Below are 19921 nucleotides of genomic sequence, written 5' to 3' on the forward strand. Positions count from 1 at the left end.
TTGGTCGGTGGGGAAATACATTTCTTAGTTGTCAGAGGGCCTTATGGCTGTGTGTATGGGGAATTGGGAGGTTTCATTTTCTTCTCTTCCTAATTATGAGAATTTTATCATATGCAGTCATTAAATCAATAAAGAACAGATAGCAGTTATAATATTAAAATAATTATATATTAATAATTACTGATTACAGTAGTTATACCACAATTAACCCCTTCAGGCCCGGTGGGTTTTTATAACTTAAGGGCCATTGTAATTTTTAACCGTATGTTTGTTGAACCATGATTCCCATTTTGCATATTTGATGAACCCGTGCAAATTTTACATAATTTTGTTTAGGAGAAGTAGGGCCTCTATTAAAATTGAAAGGGACCATGCAGCTATCATATGATTTGAAGCATACGATGGGCATGGTCAAGGCTGTCCCTTTAAGGCTAGGTTTCCACTTGGGTTCTTGATGAAAAACGTTTGGCGTTTTAGTCTGTCTGTGGAAATTGCTTTTTTTTCCAGCCTTTACACGTTGGAATTTTCACTCAGCTAAAAGGGATTAGGATAATGGCAAGTATCTAACCCCCTCCTGATGTAATTTTCTTGGTAGAGTTCTACTTAAACACGCCCCGGCGGAGCCTTTTGTCTCTTTTCTGTGGTTTGTAAGGCATGCTTTATTCCGAATGTCTGCTCCTCTAGGAAGATTGGCCCCAAATAATGGTGCAAATTGTTGGTTTTGGCACGCAGGATCCAGTTGGGTATGTTTGTTTGTTTGTAATGGCATGTTTGTTCCAAATGGTGTAAAATTCAATATGAACGTTTTTGTGTGAAACTGTTTGTTTCCAGCCTATTTCTCGTAGGACACACAGATACCGGGTCCATCCTCTGCATTGTAACTGTGGAAAAAAACGCCATAAAAAACGCCAAGGCAAAACCCACATGGCTTTTTCATGGCGTTTTTTCTCTCCCATAGACTTCTATTGGAGAAAAACGCCAAGATTCCGTTGCAAAAAACGCCAGAGTGTCAACATGCTGCGATTTTGAAAAACTGCCACAGAGCCCAAAAAAGCAGAAGAGGACTGAAAAAACGCCAAACAGAAAAACGCCAAGTGGATATGGCATTGTGCGATTTCCTATTGAAGAACAGCTAACATCTGGCTGCAGCGTTTTTTCACTAAAAAACGCTGTGTGGCTGAATTGGTGTTTTTATGGGCGTTTTTAGCAAAAAAAAAAACCAAGTGGAGACCTAGCCTAACTATGATAAACTATCACCTTCGTACGGGTTTCAAGAGGTGTTTATCTGCTTTGGGTGTGGGCGAGTTCTGGTACCCACTCTTTTTGTATCAACTGATCCAGCTTTCTGGAGTCTCCACAAATCATTATTTAGCTCATTGGCCCTTGGGAATCACTTTGTTTTAGGAGCTATGTGAGACCTTGGTGTTGGGTCTGTGATACATTTCTTAACCCCTTAGGGAACAGACTGCTTTTTTATTGTTTGTACCCTTAGTGACCAAGGCTTAGTGACCAACACTTTTGCAGTGCTCATGTTTAGCTGTCATTTTCTCCTATCCTATCCTTAGTGCACCCACACAACTTATATATTGTTTTTTTTCAATACCATATCAAAAAAAATGTGGTCATACTTCCCCCATGCGCAATTTCGAGTGTCTTTGAAGCCAGCCAATGCAATTTAACCCCATCAAACCATATATTTTTGAAAACTAGACACCCTAAGTTATTTCAAATCCCAGTATTTTAACCCTTTCCATGCACAAGATTCTACCCTCAGCCTTTGCCAAAGTTTGTGGCGTGTAAATCATAGGCATGCCGTTTGATTTTTGAAGGGTGTTTAACGGTGTCTAGTTTTCAAACATTTATGGTGTTAGGGCATAAATTGAGTTGTTCTACTTAAAGATGTCCCAAATAGGACATGGGCACAGGATAGCCAGATGTCAAAATCCGACTTCAAAAATTGCACACCAAATGCATGCCGAATGTGGCACTTTAGCCCCAAATGCATGCTAAATGTGGCACTTTAGCACAGACGCCTGATCAGCAGTTGCAGCCCGCAGACTAGTTGGGAGATCACGATCTCCCTCTAGTCGGCTCAACAATAGGGAGCGCGAGGTCTGTCACTTCAGACCTCGCTTTACTGCTCCCTAATCACTACGCGCCGGCAAATAATGCAGAGAACGGGGATATGATGTCATCCCTGCGCTCTGCAGCAATAGCTGGCGCGTACTGAAGAGGGAGCAGTAAAAGGATGGAGGCTGGAGAAAGAAGGATGGAGGAAGAGGTAAAAGATAAGAGATGGAGAGAAAGGGGTGTAAGGGCAGTGTATATGTGTGTGTGTGTAAGGTCAGTGTACATGTATATGTGCGTGTAAGGGCAGTGTATATGGATATGTGCATGTAAAGGCAGTGTTCATGTGTGTAAGGGCAGTGTATGTGTATATGTATATGTGTGTGTGTGTAAGGGCAGTGTACATGTATGTGTGTGTGTAAGGGCAGTGTATGTGTAAATGTGTGTTTATGGGCAGGTGTGTGTGTAAAGACAGTGTGTAGGGCTCCTGGGAGGGAGGCTTACATTAGCCTTTTTTAATAAAAAATCTCTGCTGCTGTGGACTAATGATGATGGACCCAATGATGCTCAGCCAGAATTATGGTGGACACCTGGCTGGCTGAGAATCATGGGAATTTTAGTTCACAGTTAGCATCTGCAGCTTTACTGTTGCTGCACTTCCCATGACGCTCAGCCAGCATCATGGAAGTAGTATGTCTGGCTGAGCATCATGGGAATTCAATTCAATGTGTCGGTTATTTTTTAACATGCACTGTAGAAGCATTAAAATGAAGGGTACAAAAAATAAAAAAAACAGCTCTGTCCTTAAAGGGTTAAAGTAGTAAGGAACATGTTTGTATTACTGAGCATATATGGAAAAATGGATATTTGTTCAGCGTTAGAAAATGGCAATGAATACAGGCTCATAGCAGAACTTTAAGTGGTAGAACAACTTATTCCTTCAGGCCCTGCTCCTTCCTCTTCATAATCTAGTTACAATAGTAAGATTGTTTTTAACTCCCCTACTTCATCGTTTTACTATTATTATTATACTTTATTTATAAAGCGTCGACAGATTCCGCAGCACTGTACAAAGAAGATAATGTTACACAACGACAAGTACAATGCAGCAATTGACATACAGATACAAGAGGAACGACAGGCCCTATTCCCACAGGAACTTCATCATATGTTATGAAGGGCCGAGGGATTAGAGGCAGTGCTGCTGGCTCTGTGTAACAGATATTTAAATCAGTTTCCATTCCCATTAAGTTATGCTTTATGCAGGCCCAGCTGGAGAAACCTGCCATTGTTGGCCCTTCATGATGAATAGTGAAACGAGGGAGCTGAAACCACAGCAATCCTGCAAAGTGTGTGGGGGTGTGTGTGTATTATATTATGTCATATTACATCATAAGTTTCGGGTGAATGTGTTTGACAGAGCAGGACGTCACTCAGGATGACATCCTTTTCAAAAATTGTTGTGTCACTGGACTCATTTTTGCCCCCCCTTCCTCTGGGTAGGACTTTCTACTGGTCCATGTTGTGAGAAGCATAACCTGAACACACTCAAGAAACTCCCTCACAAGTGTAACTCATACAATGAAGTCTTAAACAGGAGGACTACTAGGGCCTGCTATTAAGTTTGATTGACTGCCCCAAGACACTACAAGGGTTAATAGCCATCATATAAGTTTTGATGGGAACAGTGGCTATGTAAATACGTTTATGGCTATTTAATATGATAGAGATTATATTGACAGTGGCGGCATGCCGCAATAAATCAAACAAATGAATGCTATCACAGGTTCACCAGGGAACAGATTATTAGTTGAAAGGGTTAAGTTGTCATATTTGCCCCTCCCTGTCAGCGGCTCCTCCCCTCCCACCAGTAGCTGGTTCCTCTCCCCTCACTCTCCGGATAGTTACAGAGGCCGCTAGCTGCGTGTCCCCCGAGCTGCTGCAGATGATGGAGGCCCAGACCCGCTTTCTGTCCTCGGCTGTTTGCTTTCTCTTACTCCAGGCTGCCTTCATTCCATCCCGGGCTTCTGAGGAGAAGGAGCAGGCTCAGTCCCGGCCTAGCCGATCAAGCCAAGACGGGGAATGTCACTTTTACGCGGGAGGACAGGTTTACCCCGGGGAAGCGACCCGTGTGCCGGTGTCCGACCATTCTCTGCACCTCAGCAAGGCTAAAAGTGGGTGACCCTACCATGTAGCAGCCGTTTGCCATAATTCTCTATTATCTTCTTCTACAGCGCCGAGCTCATCGCACCGCAACCCTTATCACGCACAGCCAGCCTGTACTGGGCTGAGGGTGCTGAGAGGTGAACTCCCCTGATCACAGCTTTAGGAAAGAACCAGGAGTTGGCTATCGGTGTCCTCTGTGCCTTCTCATTTAATCCTGCGTGGTCAAGCTGCTGGGATTCTAGTGTTTCTGGCTGCAACTCCCATCACATCTATCCAGCCGTTGATGGGAGTTGTAGTTCATGTAATTTGGAGTATCAGAGTTTCCCTTTTCTCTGTCTTCCCACCGTTGCTGGGTTATGCTGTGCTGTCCTTAGCTCATTGGTGCAGTTGATAAGGTTCAACTTCATGTTCAAAAGCATTGGAACATCTGCCACAGACTCTGTCAGACTGTACTTATGCTATGTGTGTATATCTATCTATCTATATAATTTAACCCCACTCAAATGTAATATATTAGGTATTTTTTCTGCATTTCAGATCTTTTCTCCAAACTTTTAGTGTTCCTTTGGTCTTCGATGTATAAAAGGCCGTTGACAGAGAAACAGCATTCCTGCACGTAGAGGGTATTTTCATTAACCCCTTTTAGTATAATTTCCTGGATCAGAGGGTGAAACTGCATGATTTTAGGGACCCAAGTTCCCAAAGAGCTATTCACTGGCAAATTGTAGCTCAACCGCCATGCGATCCTGCTGGTTTCTGAATTTCCCACATGTGGGGTTTTGCCCCATGACAGTCTATTTATTTATTTTCCCCTGATCGGGTCTTGTCTTAGATTAAGGGGTGGCTTTACACCAATCCCATGCATGTTTAATTTCCCATCGCTGTATTACATCATGTGTCATGTGATCTATTTTATAGCTTTACGCATATCACAGGATAATCTGACTATTACTTGGAGTAGCAATCATGCTCTGACTTTGTGATCTCCGAGACACGTTAACGTCCCAAGAAGTTGGACAGCATAGGGACCCTGAATTGCTTTATAAAGTTTGCTGCACCCAATTAAGGGTTTCCCACGTAGCCACGTGTCTTATGATAAGATGTATATTGCCACCGCTTAATAGCGATGGAGAAGAATCCAGCCCCAGATATCGCCCTTCTTTCTGATTGCCCCATCTGTATTTTCTTCTGTCTAATTATAAAGCTGTTGCTTTACATGAACGATGTGGTTCATTTCGAAATGACCGCTTTCTTAACGCAGAGCTGCGGTGCACCAGAAAGCAATTACCGCTTTGGCTTTAGATGAGGTTCCTCATGCGGTGTTGTGTTCTGATTTTTTTGTTTTTTTCTCTCTCAATCAGAAATACCTTATCAGACCTTTCACCTGAAATTAAAGCTTAATGGTTGGGGCGTTAATATGATTAAATGTTAACGAGGCTCTGTGGTCATTGTTATGCTTGGTGCATAATCATTGTATTTTTTGGGTGCCAATTATACAACTTTATGCAGTGATTTGAAGGCATAGAAAATGCAGGGTGCTGGGCGGGAGGTCAGATGCCTGCTGGCGAATGTATGGATTTTTAGCTGAATCAGGGCCATGGTGGGGCCGTTAGGTGGAAAATCAAACCAACCTGCTGGGGTGTATTCACAAAGGAGGGAGTTGGTAGGGGATTGATTTTACTGCTGTCTCTTTGCTTTATGAAGGGCTGATCCCAGTGAGCTTCTGAGCCAAGTATAGCTTGGGTGTCCCTGTATAAAGCATATTGAAACTAGTGGGATTTCTTGCTACTCACCTCACTGATTGAATTATCCATTATTCAGAGGCCAACTCTGTCCACATTGCAGAGGAATCTGTCAGGGGTTGTCCCTTACAGTGCATAGTGAATTGAGGGAGTTGTAGCTCTTGCTTTAGTCCATCTGCATTATGGATACACCTTTGGCAAACCTGGGAATGTGTATCCACCACGGCACTTAAGTGACTGCCAATACATCTGGGTGTATCTCGCGTATTTTAATTATATTCTCTTACCTGTGCAAATACACGGCAAAGGGACATAACTGATAAACGGGCAGAATGCTTCAAGTGAACTTCCTTTGCAAGGGTTAATGTGGGGAGATGTCTCCAAAAGTGCTTCAGTGATTTAACAATGCCTTATACAGGGCCAGGTCAGCCCCTCTTGCAGGAGATTCTTGCGGTGGTTGGCCCTTCATAAAGCATAATGAAGTTGGCGCGTTGAACTCCTCCACAAGCCTCTTATTTGCAGAGCTTAGCATCTGTCTGGACGTAGCGTTCAACGTGGCCGTAGCGAAACTATATAGGGTTTGATGCATTTCATTAAAAAAAAAACTTTTTTTTTTTTACCCTTAACACTTCTGACCAATATATTCTTAATTGGTGAATGCCTGAGCGTGACACAAAATTGTTGCTCCGTAACCATTTTCACTTTTTTCCTTCCTTTAGTTTCCAAACCAGCTCCATATTGGGAAGGAACAGCAGTGATCAATGGAGAGTTCAAAGAACTGAAACTTACGGATTACAAAGGAAAATACTTAGTTTTCTTCTTCTATCCTCTTGACTTGTAAGTAGAGTTTGAGCTGTGTTTTCTAGCCGAAAATGTTACAGGTTAAAATATATTTGCTATCCAAGTATGGAAGTCCACACTTTGTTAGATAATAATAGTAATAATAAAAATGAATTGTGGCAACAAGTGTATAGATCAATGGATACTATCAAAGTTTTCATGTGTAAACGGGGAAACCTCAGTATTATTTACTGACCTACATGCTTGCCAACATAGTAAATGTTTAACCATCAATATGGCTTGCAGGAGGTGCGTTTGGCTGAACATGGCTCCTGCTTGCCAGCGCGCATGTCTGGAATACTCTGTCGGCCAGTGCTGGCTTGTGCAGGAGTTTCCGGGAGGTCTAATGAGACTCAACAAACGCATGCTTAAACCTATATAAATGGCAGGGTAATACAGGCGATTTCTAACCCATTTGCTACAATCCTTATGTAACAATGCCCGTGTGATGCGTCGTTCCTAATAGCAACGGCTCCTTTCTATATAAAATGTGCCTTCTAAACTTTTTTTATTTGTAAAAGAATGAAAAGCATTGATGTAAATATCCAATTCGATTTTTTCATTAAGATACCTAGATGAGCGTTTTCCTAACTTGAACTAGAACATGAAATATTTATAGTGCATTGAGAGTTCTAGATGACTTTTGTTCTCTACTAATTTTTTTTTCTTTTTTATTCCCAGCACATTTGTGTGCCCAACTGAAATAATTGCCTTTGGAGACCGAATCGAAGAATTTAGAGCGATAAACACAGAAGTTGTCGCCTGCTCTGTGGACTCGCAGTTTACACACTTGGCATGGTTTGTACATTTTTCTTCTATAACATTGTAGGAGCACATCGGAAATATCTAAAACATGACCTTATTGCTTACAAGGCATTGTGATGAAGACCTGTTTGCCTCTGAAACAGGCACAGCAATAACATGATGGACGCTTTATTATTATGTGTGTACATATACATTTCATTAATGGAATATTTTCCTAATTCTTAATGATTCTGTGACATTTTATTTTCTCTTACAGGATCAATACCCCACGTAAGCAAGGTGGGCTTGGTCCAATGAAGATTCCCTTGCTTTCTGATTTGACACACCAGATTTCAAAGGATTACGGTGTTTATTTGGAGGACCAAGGTCACACTCTCAGGTGACACAATGCATAAACTTTCTCACAAAAGATATGACTTGCATGCATATATATATATCTATATATATTAAATATGACCAAAGGGCAGCAAATATTGTTGCTATCTGTGATTCATAATTACGGTACGGAAAATGCAATTACAGTGGGTCATGGTAAATACACAGGATTTATGCGCTAAAGATGGGGTTCTGGATACAGAATGAAGGGCAAACCCCAGTAAACTTTTCCTGCAAGAAGAAGGTGGATGGTCCTGTATGGTTACGCTTGCTCAGTCACCTCTCCAACTCAATTTTAGTGAATTCCTGCCAGCATTTAATATTGGGTTTATTTCTATTTTCAATGTAAAGTGAATACCACGCTTTACCCAAATGCTCTATAGCAAATCTATTAAACTGTATACACGTTAAAGAAAGTAATATGTATAATAATGGCAGCTTATGTGTAAACCTGGGGCCTGTCATCTCAGCATTTTTTGTTTTGTTTTTACTCAGGACCACCATGATTATTCTTTCCCATGTAGTTCACTGAATCAGTTTAAGTTACCTGGTTTAAACTAAATATCTCAAACAGATGGTCAAACAAAAAGCATATGCTATATAGGTAGTGTTACTAAGTGAATTTGGTTATGTATGGAGATCGAGCACCCTTCATTATTCTATATTATGTAATGTGTATTTATTTAAGACTTTACTCAACGCTTGATTTCAATCGCCTCCGCAGAGGTGTAACTATGTCATAGAGACTGCCCTAGTTCCTAACAATTTACAAATGTCATTGTCTGCTTACAGAGGACTCTTCATTATTGATGACAAGGGAGTTCTTCGTCAGATTACAATGAATGACCTTCCTGTTGGGCGATCGGTAGATGAGACTCTTCGTCTTGTTCAAGCGTTCCAGTACACAGATAAGCATGGGGAAGGTAACTAAGCTTTTTTTCATTACACAATCTGGTCTAGTAAACTCTGTTGCTCATTACCTTTTTTGTGATTGGAAAAGCTCTATTTCACAAAGAACTTTATATGTGGGATACTGAGCAGTGGTGTGTGTGTGTGTGTGTGTGCGTGTGTGTGTGTATATATATGTGTATATGTGTGTGTGTGTATATATATATATATATATATATATATATATATATATATATATATATATATATATATATATATATATATATATATGTGTGTATATATGTATATATATATATATATATATATATGTGTATATGTGTGTGTATATAATATATATATATATATATATAATGACTGACACTAGTTCATAGCAAAAGCTGTTATAGTGGAGGATACCCTACTTCTCTGCATCTCCTCAGTGTAGCAAAATTTTATGCTACTGCTCTAAAAGCAGTGTTATCGATGATCTTGCAATAAATAATTATATATAATACAAGATGTTAGCGTTTTTAAATCTTAATTCTTTCTTTTTCTTTCTTTCTTAGTTTGTCCTGCTGGATGGAAACCTGGTAGTGAAACTGTGAGTAATTCTGTAAATAACATAAACATAATAACATAAAGTTGAGTATGGTAAGTTGTTACTGCTTACCTTGTGGGTTCAATGCGTTATGCTCTGGGACCCAGATGTGATGCTGTGTTAGAGTATACACTCACGTGGGGTAGCGTCGGCTTGAGTAGTAGAAAGAGGTGGCAAATTTCAAGCTCATTGCCCTAATACAGTTACTAGTTCACCCTCTGTAAGCATCTTTAAATAAAGGTTTATTTTGTTGCCGTTGAAAGCGATCACTCAGGCCTTGTCATTGTAGTTTAGATGGAAGTCTACTTTTGATGATGTATCTTTCATGTATGTGGAAAGCATAGCTGGTGCTTTGGAATGATATAACTCCTATCTCTAATGAGTCTAATTTAACCAAATCTATTTGGTTAAATTAGATCAGCCCTGAGGAAGCCATGAAAGCCTGGTGGCCGAGAGAGGATTTGTAAGTAAAATGTGGCTTATCATAACATTAACGAATCACTGGAAACTATTCTGACAATGTCACTCTGGTGTTTGTCTTATTTGCTAGTTTGTCATAGTAAGTGCTTTTGGTGGTGGCAGGTTTGTTTGTGCATATAGCTGTAGAATGTAGTTTGCTGCTTTTCTTGCTTTATTAGGTACAGGGTAAAAATATGTGCGTATATATTAGGGATTCACCGATACATCGGTGCCCGAAAAAAGCCTTATCGGCAAGATGCCGACTTAAAAAAAAAATACGGCCAAACGTAATCGTCTGCAGGGGCCCTGTGCGAGCAGCGTCTCTTGTACCGGCCAGGGGAAGCATGAACCCAGAAGGCACGTGAAGTCACCCAGATGTTACGTCACATGACTCTGCTCCGTTCCTGCTTCCCCTTGGGGGGGGGGTAAGAGAAGGTGTTCGCACAGAGAGGGAAGCAGCGGCCCCTGCAGAAGTCTGTGAGCGGCACCGAGATCTGCAGTTCAGGTAAGGAGGTGGGGGGAGGTTGTATGAGCGAGTAAGTGGGATTGAGGGAATGAATCTGTGAATGAATGAGTATATGAATGTGTGTTTGTGATAGCATGGATGTGTTGGGGGGGGGCACGGCACAGGGAGGCTGTGATCTGCAGACCCCATACTGCTGGCAGCATCCAGACACAAGGGGGCAGCTAGACAGGTTTCAGCATGTACTGGTTGCCTGGGCATGATAGGGTTGTGATTGCTGTTGATTATATATAATACACACACACACATATGCTGGCACCTGGGCATGATAGGAGTGCGATTGCTGTTAATTATATATTTTTTTGTACAATTTTTGGTGTTACTTTTAATAAGTGTGTTTTTTAAATATAAGGGGGGGGGCGGCAGCATTTCCTTTTTCGGCCAAGTGAATCCTGATTTTTCTGTTTCGGTCCAGAATTCTCATTTTGGTGCATCCCTAGACTACATATGTTTATTCTCATAAGTGAGAACATTCAGAGTTTGCCTGCCAATTTACTTAATGTAAAAGATAGAGCTTGATTACACAGTGCTTAGAAGTATTAAATCAGAGCATAACCTTGCATCGAGACACGGTTCTGGAAACACGCTAGAAGGTTGTAAGAAAATTCAAGAAAGCTAAGGTTGTGCATAAAGCTACCCTAGAGTATTTGAGGGGGCAATTGGTCCTTTTTTGCGGTTGCTGCAGTCAGACCTGCTCTGAGTTGAGTAACACATGTTTGTGTGCATTTGCCTCCAGCCAGCTCCATGTGTGGCTTGTGCATGAGTTTCAGGGGGTTCAAGACTCCATAAGATTCCTTTCATGGCAGTGATAGGCTGCTTCAGGCAGAATAAACATTATAAACATTCTGCTGGAGCACGGGACAGGACATATTTTATGTCTTGTCTTTGAAGAAGCAACAAAAAGTACTCTAATATGTGTTATTTTTTAATTGGTCTGCCACTGGCTGGTAGCATAAGAATTAAACTTATTAAAATGGCTTTCCCCCCCTTTTTTTCTTTTAGATAATCCCTGACCCAGCCGGAAAACTGAAGTATTTTGATAAGCAACACTGACATCTGTATTGATTTACTCTGCATGGATCAGCACATGTTTAACCTGGTTGTTATTAAAATTCTATGAATTTTGTTACTAAATTGTGTGTTTTTTTTTTTTCTTTCTGCCATACAGGGTTGTAACTTTCATCACATACCCGTTTCCATTAATGGAGATGATAAAAACCAACATTTTTGTATACATCTGCTGGACATAGTTCTCAGTCTTTATATATGCATTATGTAAATTACAGGGGTGAGGAGGCCTAGCATGTATATAGCGAGCTATGTTTCTTAACCCCTTCAATCCCAGGGATTTTTGGTACCTCAAAGCCTGGAGCAATTTTGCCATTTTTGGGGTATGTCGGTTTAGCGATTATTCTCCTTTCCTGTGAATAGTGTACCCATGTAAACTATATATTGTTTTTTCAAGGAGAGATTGAGCTTTCGTTTGATACCATAGTTGGATGACTAGCTGAAAATTTAGAATGAGGAATTTTGTAAAAACTAGCGAAGATTAGAAAATAAAACTAATTTTTTTTTTTTTTACATTTTCCCTCTGAATCCTCACAAAATTAGGTAAAGTGATGGAAAATCCCCTCCAAGTTTATCAATTCAGGTGTCCTGATTTGATAAACACCTAATTTATATAGATTTTTCAGACTTTCCCAGCACCAGGGAGCATACGATAAGGTGTACAATTTTGTATACTTTTTATGCCTATGGCTTAACGGGTTTGGGGGTTGTGAACGGGGGCAGGAGGGTTATACTGGCTAGATGTTATGCTAGGGCAATGGGAAGTAAGATTTTTTAATACATTTTTAATCTTTTTTTTATATTTTTTCCTTTTTTTTGTATTTTTCTTATGACATCACAGCTCACATTATAATTTTTTTTTAGTATTTATATTTTAATGATTTATTAAAAAAATATTTAACTTTTTTTTTTTCAGCTTTTCTGTTACAGGACGGGAGAGGGAGTGAGAGACATGGTTTCTCACTCCCCTCCCCGCGATCCCCCTGCACCGACCACACTGTGATCCCTATGCAGGTCCTCACAGACCTGCATAGAGATCGCAGCGTCTCTGTGCCTCATCGGAGGGCAGGATATCCCCGCAGTGACGCAACCCGGAAGGGAATGCCCGATCGCGCATTTGAAACTGTGCGATCAGGCAGTTTACAGTGTAACAGCTTACCGGCTTTCATGCCGGAAGCTGTTACAGGAGATCGGACAGCAGAAAGCCGGCAATGCTGGCTTCTGCTGTCAGTGGGGAGTCCAGGCTGTCAAACGACAGCCTGGTCTCCCGTGCAGCGGCAGGGATGACGCTGCACGAAGGGCTGGACGTACCGGGACGTCCATAGGGGATTCTTAATAGGCGTTTTTTGGACGTCCCGGTAAGTCTAAAGGGGAATGAAGGGGTTAAAGAAATTTGATGTTTCCAACACGCCTTCCTTACCAGAGTGAGACAGGCTTGTATGCATCTTTGCTAACACAAATAATCCTCAAAAAGAAAACTATTAAAGGGACATAAGAACGTTAATGCATATAAAAGCATAGAGATCACTTTAGATTTTTTTTGTCGCTCCCCTTACAAATACATGGCAGGATTCCACAGTTTCCCTGCAGGAGATGTGTTCAAGCGCAGGAAATAATTTCTGCTGCCACTTTTGACAGTGATTGGTGGCTAAATAGCTGCATGAAGAATGCCCAAATACCCCTGATATGTTAGTCTGGGTTGTCTGCTTTACAGAAACATATAATTTTGTGGATTTTTTTTGTTTATTTAAAATTAGAGTTGCAATCCCATAATACCTTATGTAAAAATTCTATGACTTTGTAAAGAATAATGTACACCTTATGGTATGTTCCCTAAAAGTGCTGGGAAAGTATGAAAATTCTATATAAATGAGGTATTTCTGACATCAGTACCAAACACCCCTGGGACTGAAGGGGTTAAAGATGCCTTTTAAAAAGTAAAATGAATGAAGCACATTATAAATGTAATCCATAAAATGCCATTTTTCAGTACCATAGTGCCTTGAAAGTGTGAGGCAAAGAGGTTGATTCATTAAATAGCTAATTGTGACTGTATTCAAAGGGGGGGGTCAATAGCCTGACCTTGGGTGGGGCACCCGCACAAATGCACACCCAGACACTTCACACTAACACACATCCACACATGTACCAATGTTTGTGCACTAACAGACACGCATACTAACATGCTTTCACTAACATACCCAAAGGTGTGTTCAAACATACCCACCCCGACACACTATAAGGCAGACTCACATATAACCACCCAACCATAAACTAATATACCCAGACACTCATTCATATATATATATATATATATATATATCATAATCTATATCTCCATATATATATATATCCAGTCGTGTGAAAAAGAAAGTATACCCTCTTCTGTGGTTCTGCTTACCAGGACATAAGTCATCTGTTCCACAGCGGGTGTAAAAGTAGTTAAATACCTCAGCTGAACACATGACCTGCTGGTCTCATTTATTCAACAAAAATAAAGCCAAAATGGAGAAGGATCATTGTCCTGTTGCATGACCCCATTTCGACAGCCTCACATTTGACTGTAGAATACTTTCCTCCTTGGCTTTGTCTCAACCCACACAAATGCTGCAGACCAACAAACTGCTACAGCTTTGGTTTTTTATCGAGGTGGCCACACTTGCTAATGGTCGATTAATCAAGTGCATTTGATTAGCAGCACCTGTCTGCTACTTAACATCTTAATGCCTATGGAAGGTGTAAGGGTGTACGTGGACTCCCTCTCCAAAAGGATACTGACATTTCGGACGGGATTTTTTAAGAGGGCTGTCGAAAGGCCATGGTGAACGGTTTGCTGGATGAAAATTATCAGGAAAGACTACAGGAACTGAATGTGTATAGCTTGGGGGAAAGAAGAGAGAGGAAGTGTGATAGAAGCATTTAAATACTTAAAGCGATTAAACAGCAGAGGAGGGAAGTTTATTTCAAAGGAAGATAAATGTTAGAATAAAAGGCCATAAATTAGGTTTAGATGTAATGTAAAAACGTTTTGCTTAATTGAGAGGGTGGTAGAAAGAACGGAGCAGTATTCTATCAGAAGTGGAAAAGGCTGGCGCAGTTAGGGAATCTAAACAAGATAAAGGACTCTTAGATCATGAAAACGACCAGACTAGATTGGCCCAAATGGTTCTTATCTGCCGTCCGGTTCTATGTTTCTATGAGTCAGACTATGCATTCGGCCACGGATGGATAAGGTTTATATGACCAATGATTTAAAATAGAATGTTCAGTGCACTGTCACTAATACATTTCTTTATACAGTCTACCATCAAGCTTTCCAGCTTCTTTTATTAGGATGTTTGCTTTTATGGAGATGAACCATTGTTTTCCACGTTTTTTGAATTTTACAAAGTTTAGGTAAATTTTAATAATTTCCGACTACCACCACTAGAGGTCAGTATGCCCTAAGTGGCTCCCTATAGAATAACACAATACTATGTGGTTTGTATACTAAGATGTTTCTGTTCCTTTACACAATTAAAGGTAAGGCTTAAAAGGTGCAATTCTGGACACCATTCCTGATCTAGTGGTCACTAAGAAACCCCTATGAACGGGCCGGTACGTCTAGCCCTTCGTGCAGCGTCAGGGACACATCCCTGCTGCTGCACGGGAGACCAGGCTGTCGTTTGACAGCCTGGACTCCCCCCCCTCTGGCAGCAGAAGCCAGCGTCGCCCCAAATGAAACATAGGTCTACTAAAGCAAAATGTGAAAATTTCACGTTTGTAATCTATAATGCGCATGGTCCCGTTGGTGCCCTGTAATGTCCAGACCACAATCTGTAATCAGGAGAGGCGGCTGAACAATTTAGGATAGATTTCTCTGCCGTAACACATACCCTGTACAAAAAATCCTAAGAATACTACAAAATACTAAGATGCGTTGTTGAAAAAAGTGCAGGAACTCATTTCTGTGGCCACCTTTGACAGTGATTGGTGGCCAAATACCTGCATGTAGAATGCCCAAATACCCCTGATAGGATAGCCTGGGTTGTCTGCTTTACAGAAATATATACCTTTTGTGGGTGTTTTTGTTTTATTTGTTTAAAATTAGAGTTACAGTCCCATCATACCTAATGTAAAAATAAATAAGTTTACATTAGAGCTGGACAACTGGCTGCTCTACATTATGTAGGACCAACCCCAGTGAGCTTCTAGTGTAAGAAGGGTTATGCTGGCCCTGAATAATGTATAGTTAATGTGGGAAGATTTCTCAAAAGCCACCTAACCAATTAAATGAATGGTTTTAATGAAATCCCAAATGCGTGAATATGCTACCTAATGTAGACAATTTTTTTTAATAGCTGACTCAGTTTCATGAAATTACATTGATCTGGCACAAAAATGAAGTAAATGAAAACAAGGGGGTAACTAGAAACCACAGTGCCCTGGTGTGAAAATTGCCCCCGGGGCCCCCAATTTGAACAGCTGGTCTGTGCTATCATTACCCCTTGCTCCCCCCCATCCGACATACGCTCTGGCAGACATATGTAAACACTTACACAAATTACACACTCTCATACTTACTAACACACACGCATACATTCTAACTCTCCATCTCACCTCAGCTTACACATACATGCTGACACACACACCCATCCATCTATGCTCACACACACAATTACACATTCATGCTCCCACACCCGCCCGTCTGCCCAGTTTCACAGCCATGCTCTCACACACACAGCCATGCTCACATACGTACTTATATGCAAACACATATACATAATACATCCCACCTCCTTCCCGCCCCCGCTTACCTCTCACATCACCAGCAGCTTACTGTCCAGCTCCTCGCACACAGTGCGAACAGCCTCGCTTTCAACGCGGGTCACGTCATGTAACAATATGTTCTTGTCTCTCTGTTCCGGTTTAAAATGGTTGAGAAACTATTTTGAACCAGTACGAGGAGACAGGAACAAGGGGAACAAGTAATCTGCATATAAGTGATGCCCGTATCCATGGCCGGAGTCTCCTGATGAAGCTCCAATTCTCTGTGTTACCATGCTCTGTTTCTGGGTTATGGGAGCCATCCCTACCCCCTGTCCTATTCCCCTTCTAGCCCCATTCAAACTTACACTACATGGGGCTAGCCATGCTCATGTATGTGTCTAGCCCCCACCCTCGCTTTGGAACACTTACTTTTCTAGAACCATTTATTTGCATTCAATCATGTTTGTAGACCTATAGATATTTTTCTTCCTCTGAATACCGCAGAGCCTTTTACCCAACACATATTTCATAAGCATTATGATCAAAAACTGATTTAAACCATAGTGCCAGCAAATACATTCTTATGTTTTGGCAAGGATTATGAAATTGACCACACTGGGAAAAGAAGTGTTAAGTGATGTAATTGATCAATCAAAGTGGTTCATTTGGAATATTAAGTGTCACTTCCCATTAGGTAAACCAGATGAAACAATGGCCTGTAAGATAATCGAGAAATGCAGTTAGTGTTTCCATGGCAACACCAACTATGCACCAGTTCCCATTCTCAAAATCTCTGCATCAGAATCAGGCTTTCTGTTGAATTCCTTAGGGAGACACAACAAAGCTGAATTTCATGATAGCCTCACTGAATCGACAATGTGTTCCGTGGAATATATATATATATATATACACCTTAACCCTGTATGAGGATGTCCTAATGTTTAGAAAAGCTCCTGTATGGAAACTACTTTCCATACAGGAGCTTTTCTAAACATTAGGACATCCTCATACAGACATGGTTCACTATAGGGTTAAGATATATAGATATATATATTCCATGTACAGCTATCATATACATTCGATGGCTGGATCATGGGGAAATAAAAAAAAAAGCCCCGCAAGATGTTCCACATTACGTCTTTTCTCCCGTGGTTTTTTTTTTCCTCATGCTTCTGTTGCTTAAAAGTAGGGCTGTCGCCATTTTTTTTTTTTTTTTTTTTAAAAACCAGTACTGGCCACAATATTGCCTATACATGGCTCCCAACATTTCAAATGGCCAGAATGAAACAAGTTTGTTTTGAGGTGTGGCTAGGGGTCAGGGTTTTACTATGCCTTATATGTAACGTGTTGATGCAATAATAACTATTTCTATAACTGAATGTTTTTTTAAAGAAGGAAAAAGTAGTTTATTTACACAATTGAAATTCTATATATATATATATACATAATTCAGGATTGTGTATACACTCATATTGAGCAAACAATCTGAGCCGCTAGAAAAGGGAGAGACAGAGGGATTTGGGTCCATTAATCACCAGGTAAAGGATAGATGTCAGAAAACCTTAAAGTCATGAAAAAGTCATACTTAATTTATTGCTGTATATTACAGTATATATCAGATTGCTGTAAATTGTAATTAAGCTTTACAATGACATCAAGAGTGGCTGTCTGAGCTCCAGATGGCAGCAAATCTCCACTATATTTGCTGAGCGCTTGTTGGACAACATACTGTGTGTGTTTTGGAGCAAAATAGAAGACTAAAATAAAAAGCACCTGTTTTGTCACACCTGTCACACATATATATACTGCAACAGACTAATTAATGCATACTACCGTTTTAATTACGAGGAAAGATTGGCAACTGCTGTATTATTATATACTTACAGACGATCTGTGTTATTTTTCTTTCTAAAACCTGCAAAAATTAACATCAGTGGTCAGTGGATTCTCTTTATGGAGTTAACTTTTCTTGTGTTTGGCGGTGATAGTCACATGCAGTTTTTTGACAATTGTAGGCAATCCCCCTAAGGGCCTTTTGCTCGGGATCCATATAAAAATATAAACTTCCCTTCAATTGGTAGAAATGTATGTTTGGCTTTGTTCCTGCTCATACAGAAGAGATTTTCCAGGGACTCTTAGTTTTGAGGGGGATCACTGTGACATAAGACACTTGTCAGCATTTAGCTTAGGGTATGCTATTAAAACGATATATGTGTGTGTGGGGAGGTGATTAGCACATTCTATGATTTTATATAGTATTAAAATCTATTTTTGCCCAGCAAATTGCTACAAACCAAGCCTTTAATTTTCTTTGGATGATCAACAAGAATAGGAAGTCTGACAAAGAGAATTGTTAGAGAATCTGAAAATGATGTTCTTCCCACTACAAAAGACATGGTTAGATGAGATGTGACAAGAACATGGCCATGTTGGAAGATAACTCACACACCTATATCATACTTGACCATTTGCAGTCACTGCGAAAATGGGTTGAACCACTGGAATTGTTAAGTAAATGGCTACATGGTCTGATCACCTGCATAGATTCTGTGCGGGTGCCAAGACAATATTGTCCCAAGACCGAAAAAAAGCCACTTTTTTACTCGTCAACATATCTTTTATGAAGGTCAGTAATACTGTGTTCTGCAATAAAGGAAACTGGCTACGACCCATTAAGAAAAAGGAGTTTAGATTCAAATGGAAAGGCAATAAAGCTCTCTAAGTATATAAGTGAGTTAATTGTTCTCCTCAACGTAGAAGAATTTCCATCTCCTGTGAGTTCCTTAGGGTTGAAGAGAAGGCTGAGATTTATGAGGCATCATAGTTGAGCGTGAAATTCATTTACCTATTAATATATGTTGCATATAGATACAAGAATAAGCGTCAAAGATCTGGAAGGTGAGAATTGCTCTTTAAGCTCCGTGATTAAGGATTTGAAGAAAAAAAAATAGGACACGGTCATCCGCTGTAGCTTGAATAGACACCACAGTTATTTTTGGAATGAAATCAATTTTTTGGCTTGTGACAATCAGGGGTATGTAGGCCTAGGTCTGGTGCATTACTAGGAGGGGGCTTGCTTTTCTTCTTTGGATATTGTACTATTCTTGACAGTAAATTTCATTTGAAATAAAACCTAGCTTTTAGAAAGCAATGTTCACCAGCATGAGGTCAGCATAGGCAAAACGAGGCTACAGGTTTTAATACATCAACCTCAAGTTCAATATGCAATTGAGCTACATACATTATATTAAAAGGGCTTCTTAAATGCTATGCCAAAAGTATGACACAAGCATTCAGACTAGATTGGCCAATGTATTATCTACCATAAGAATGATATGTTTTCCTACATGTTTAAAGGTTATCCAGAAACGCAACTTTTACCATGTTCTTTAAAAGCCTTACCAGTTGTCATATTGTATGCTCCTTAACCTGTCTTTTCGATTACCCTTTATTTTAGAATTTAATTAATGTGACATTTTCTCAAGAATGTGCATGTGGATAGAAATTGAAGTGATTGAAGCAAATATTGTCTATTATCCCTATATTTTTATAGGTATTTATATATTTATTATTCCATTAGATTTAATATATTAAGATATTATCATTATACCATATAGCTTGTATATTATCATCATATTTGTTAAAAAAAACAAACTCAAAGTTGATATCCACATAAAAGCA

The 19921-nt window shown here is 40.1% G+C and overlaps 1 protein-coding gene across 2 annotated transcripts; it reads left to right on the forward strand.

The window, feature by feature from the left end:
• The first annotated feature begins 3924 nt into the window (after positions 1–3924).
• Positions 3925–11557, forward strand: PRDX4 (peroxiredoxin 4). Of its 2 annotated transcripts, XM_053455656.1 has the most exons (8): positions 3925–4241; positions 6695–6812; positions 7497–7613; positions 7837–7959; positions 8748–8878; positions 9410–9444; positions 9858–9904; positions 11426–11557. In XM_053455656.1, exons 1-8 carry the CDS (start codon positions 4013–4015, stop codon positions 11427–11429), a joined length of 804 nt encoding a protein of 267 aa, XP_053311631.1. In that variant the 5' UTR covers positions 3925–4012; the 3' UTR covers positions 11430–11557. The 2 variants fall into 2 exon arrangements, with proteins under 2 accessions (XP_053311631.1, XP_053311630.1); XM_053455655.1 differs by lacking the exon at positions 9858–9904.
• The last annotated feature ends 8364 nt before the right edge of the window (positions 11558–19921 follow it).

The sequence above is a fragment of the Spea bombifrons genome, chromosome 2 (assembly GCF_027358695.1).
Source record: "Spea bombifrons isolate aSpeBom1 chromosome 2, aSpeBom1.2.pri, whole genome shotgun sequence".
NCBI classification, from domain to species: domain Eukaryota; kingdom Metazoa; phylum Chordata; class Amphibia; order Anura; family Pelobatidae; genus Spea; species Spea bombifrons.

Bases quoted from the DNA above. Each gene is read 5' to 3' on its own strand.
- PRDX4 (XM_053455656.1), top strand. From the start codon at position 4,013: ATGATGGAGGCCCAGACCCGCTTTCTGTCCTCGGCTGTTTGCTTTCTC. The intron at 7,614-7,836 runs GTTTGTACATTT...TTTCTCTTACAG, and splicing joins CAGTTTACACACTTGGCATG to GATCAATACCCCACGTAAGC. The intron at 7,960-8,747 runs GTGACACAATGC...GTCTGCTTACAG, and splicing joins GACCAAGGTCACACTCTCAG to AGGACTCTTCATTATTGATG.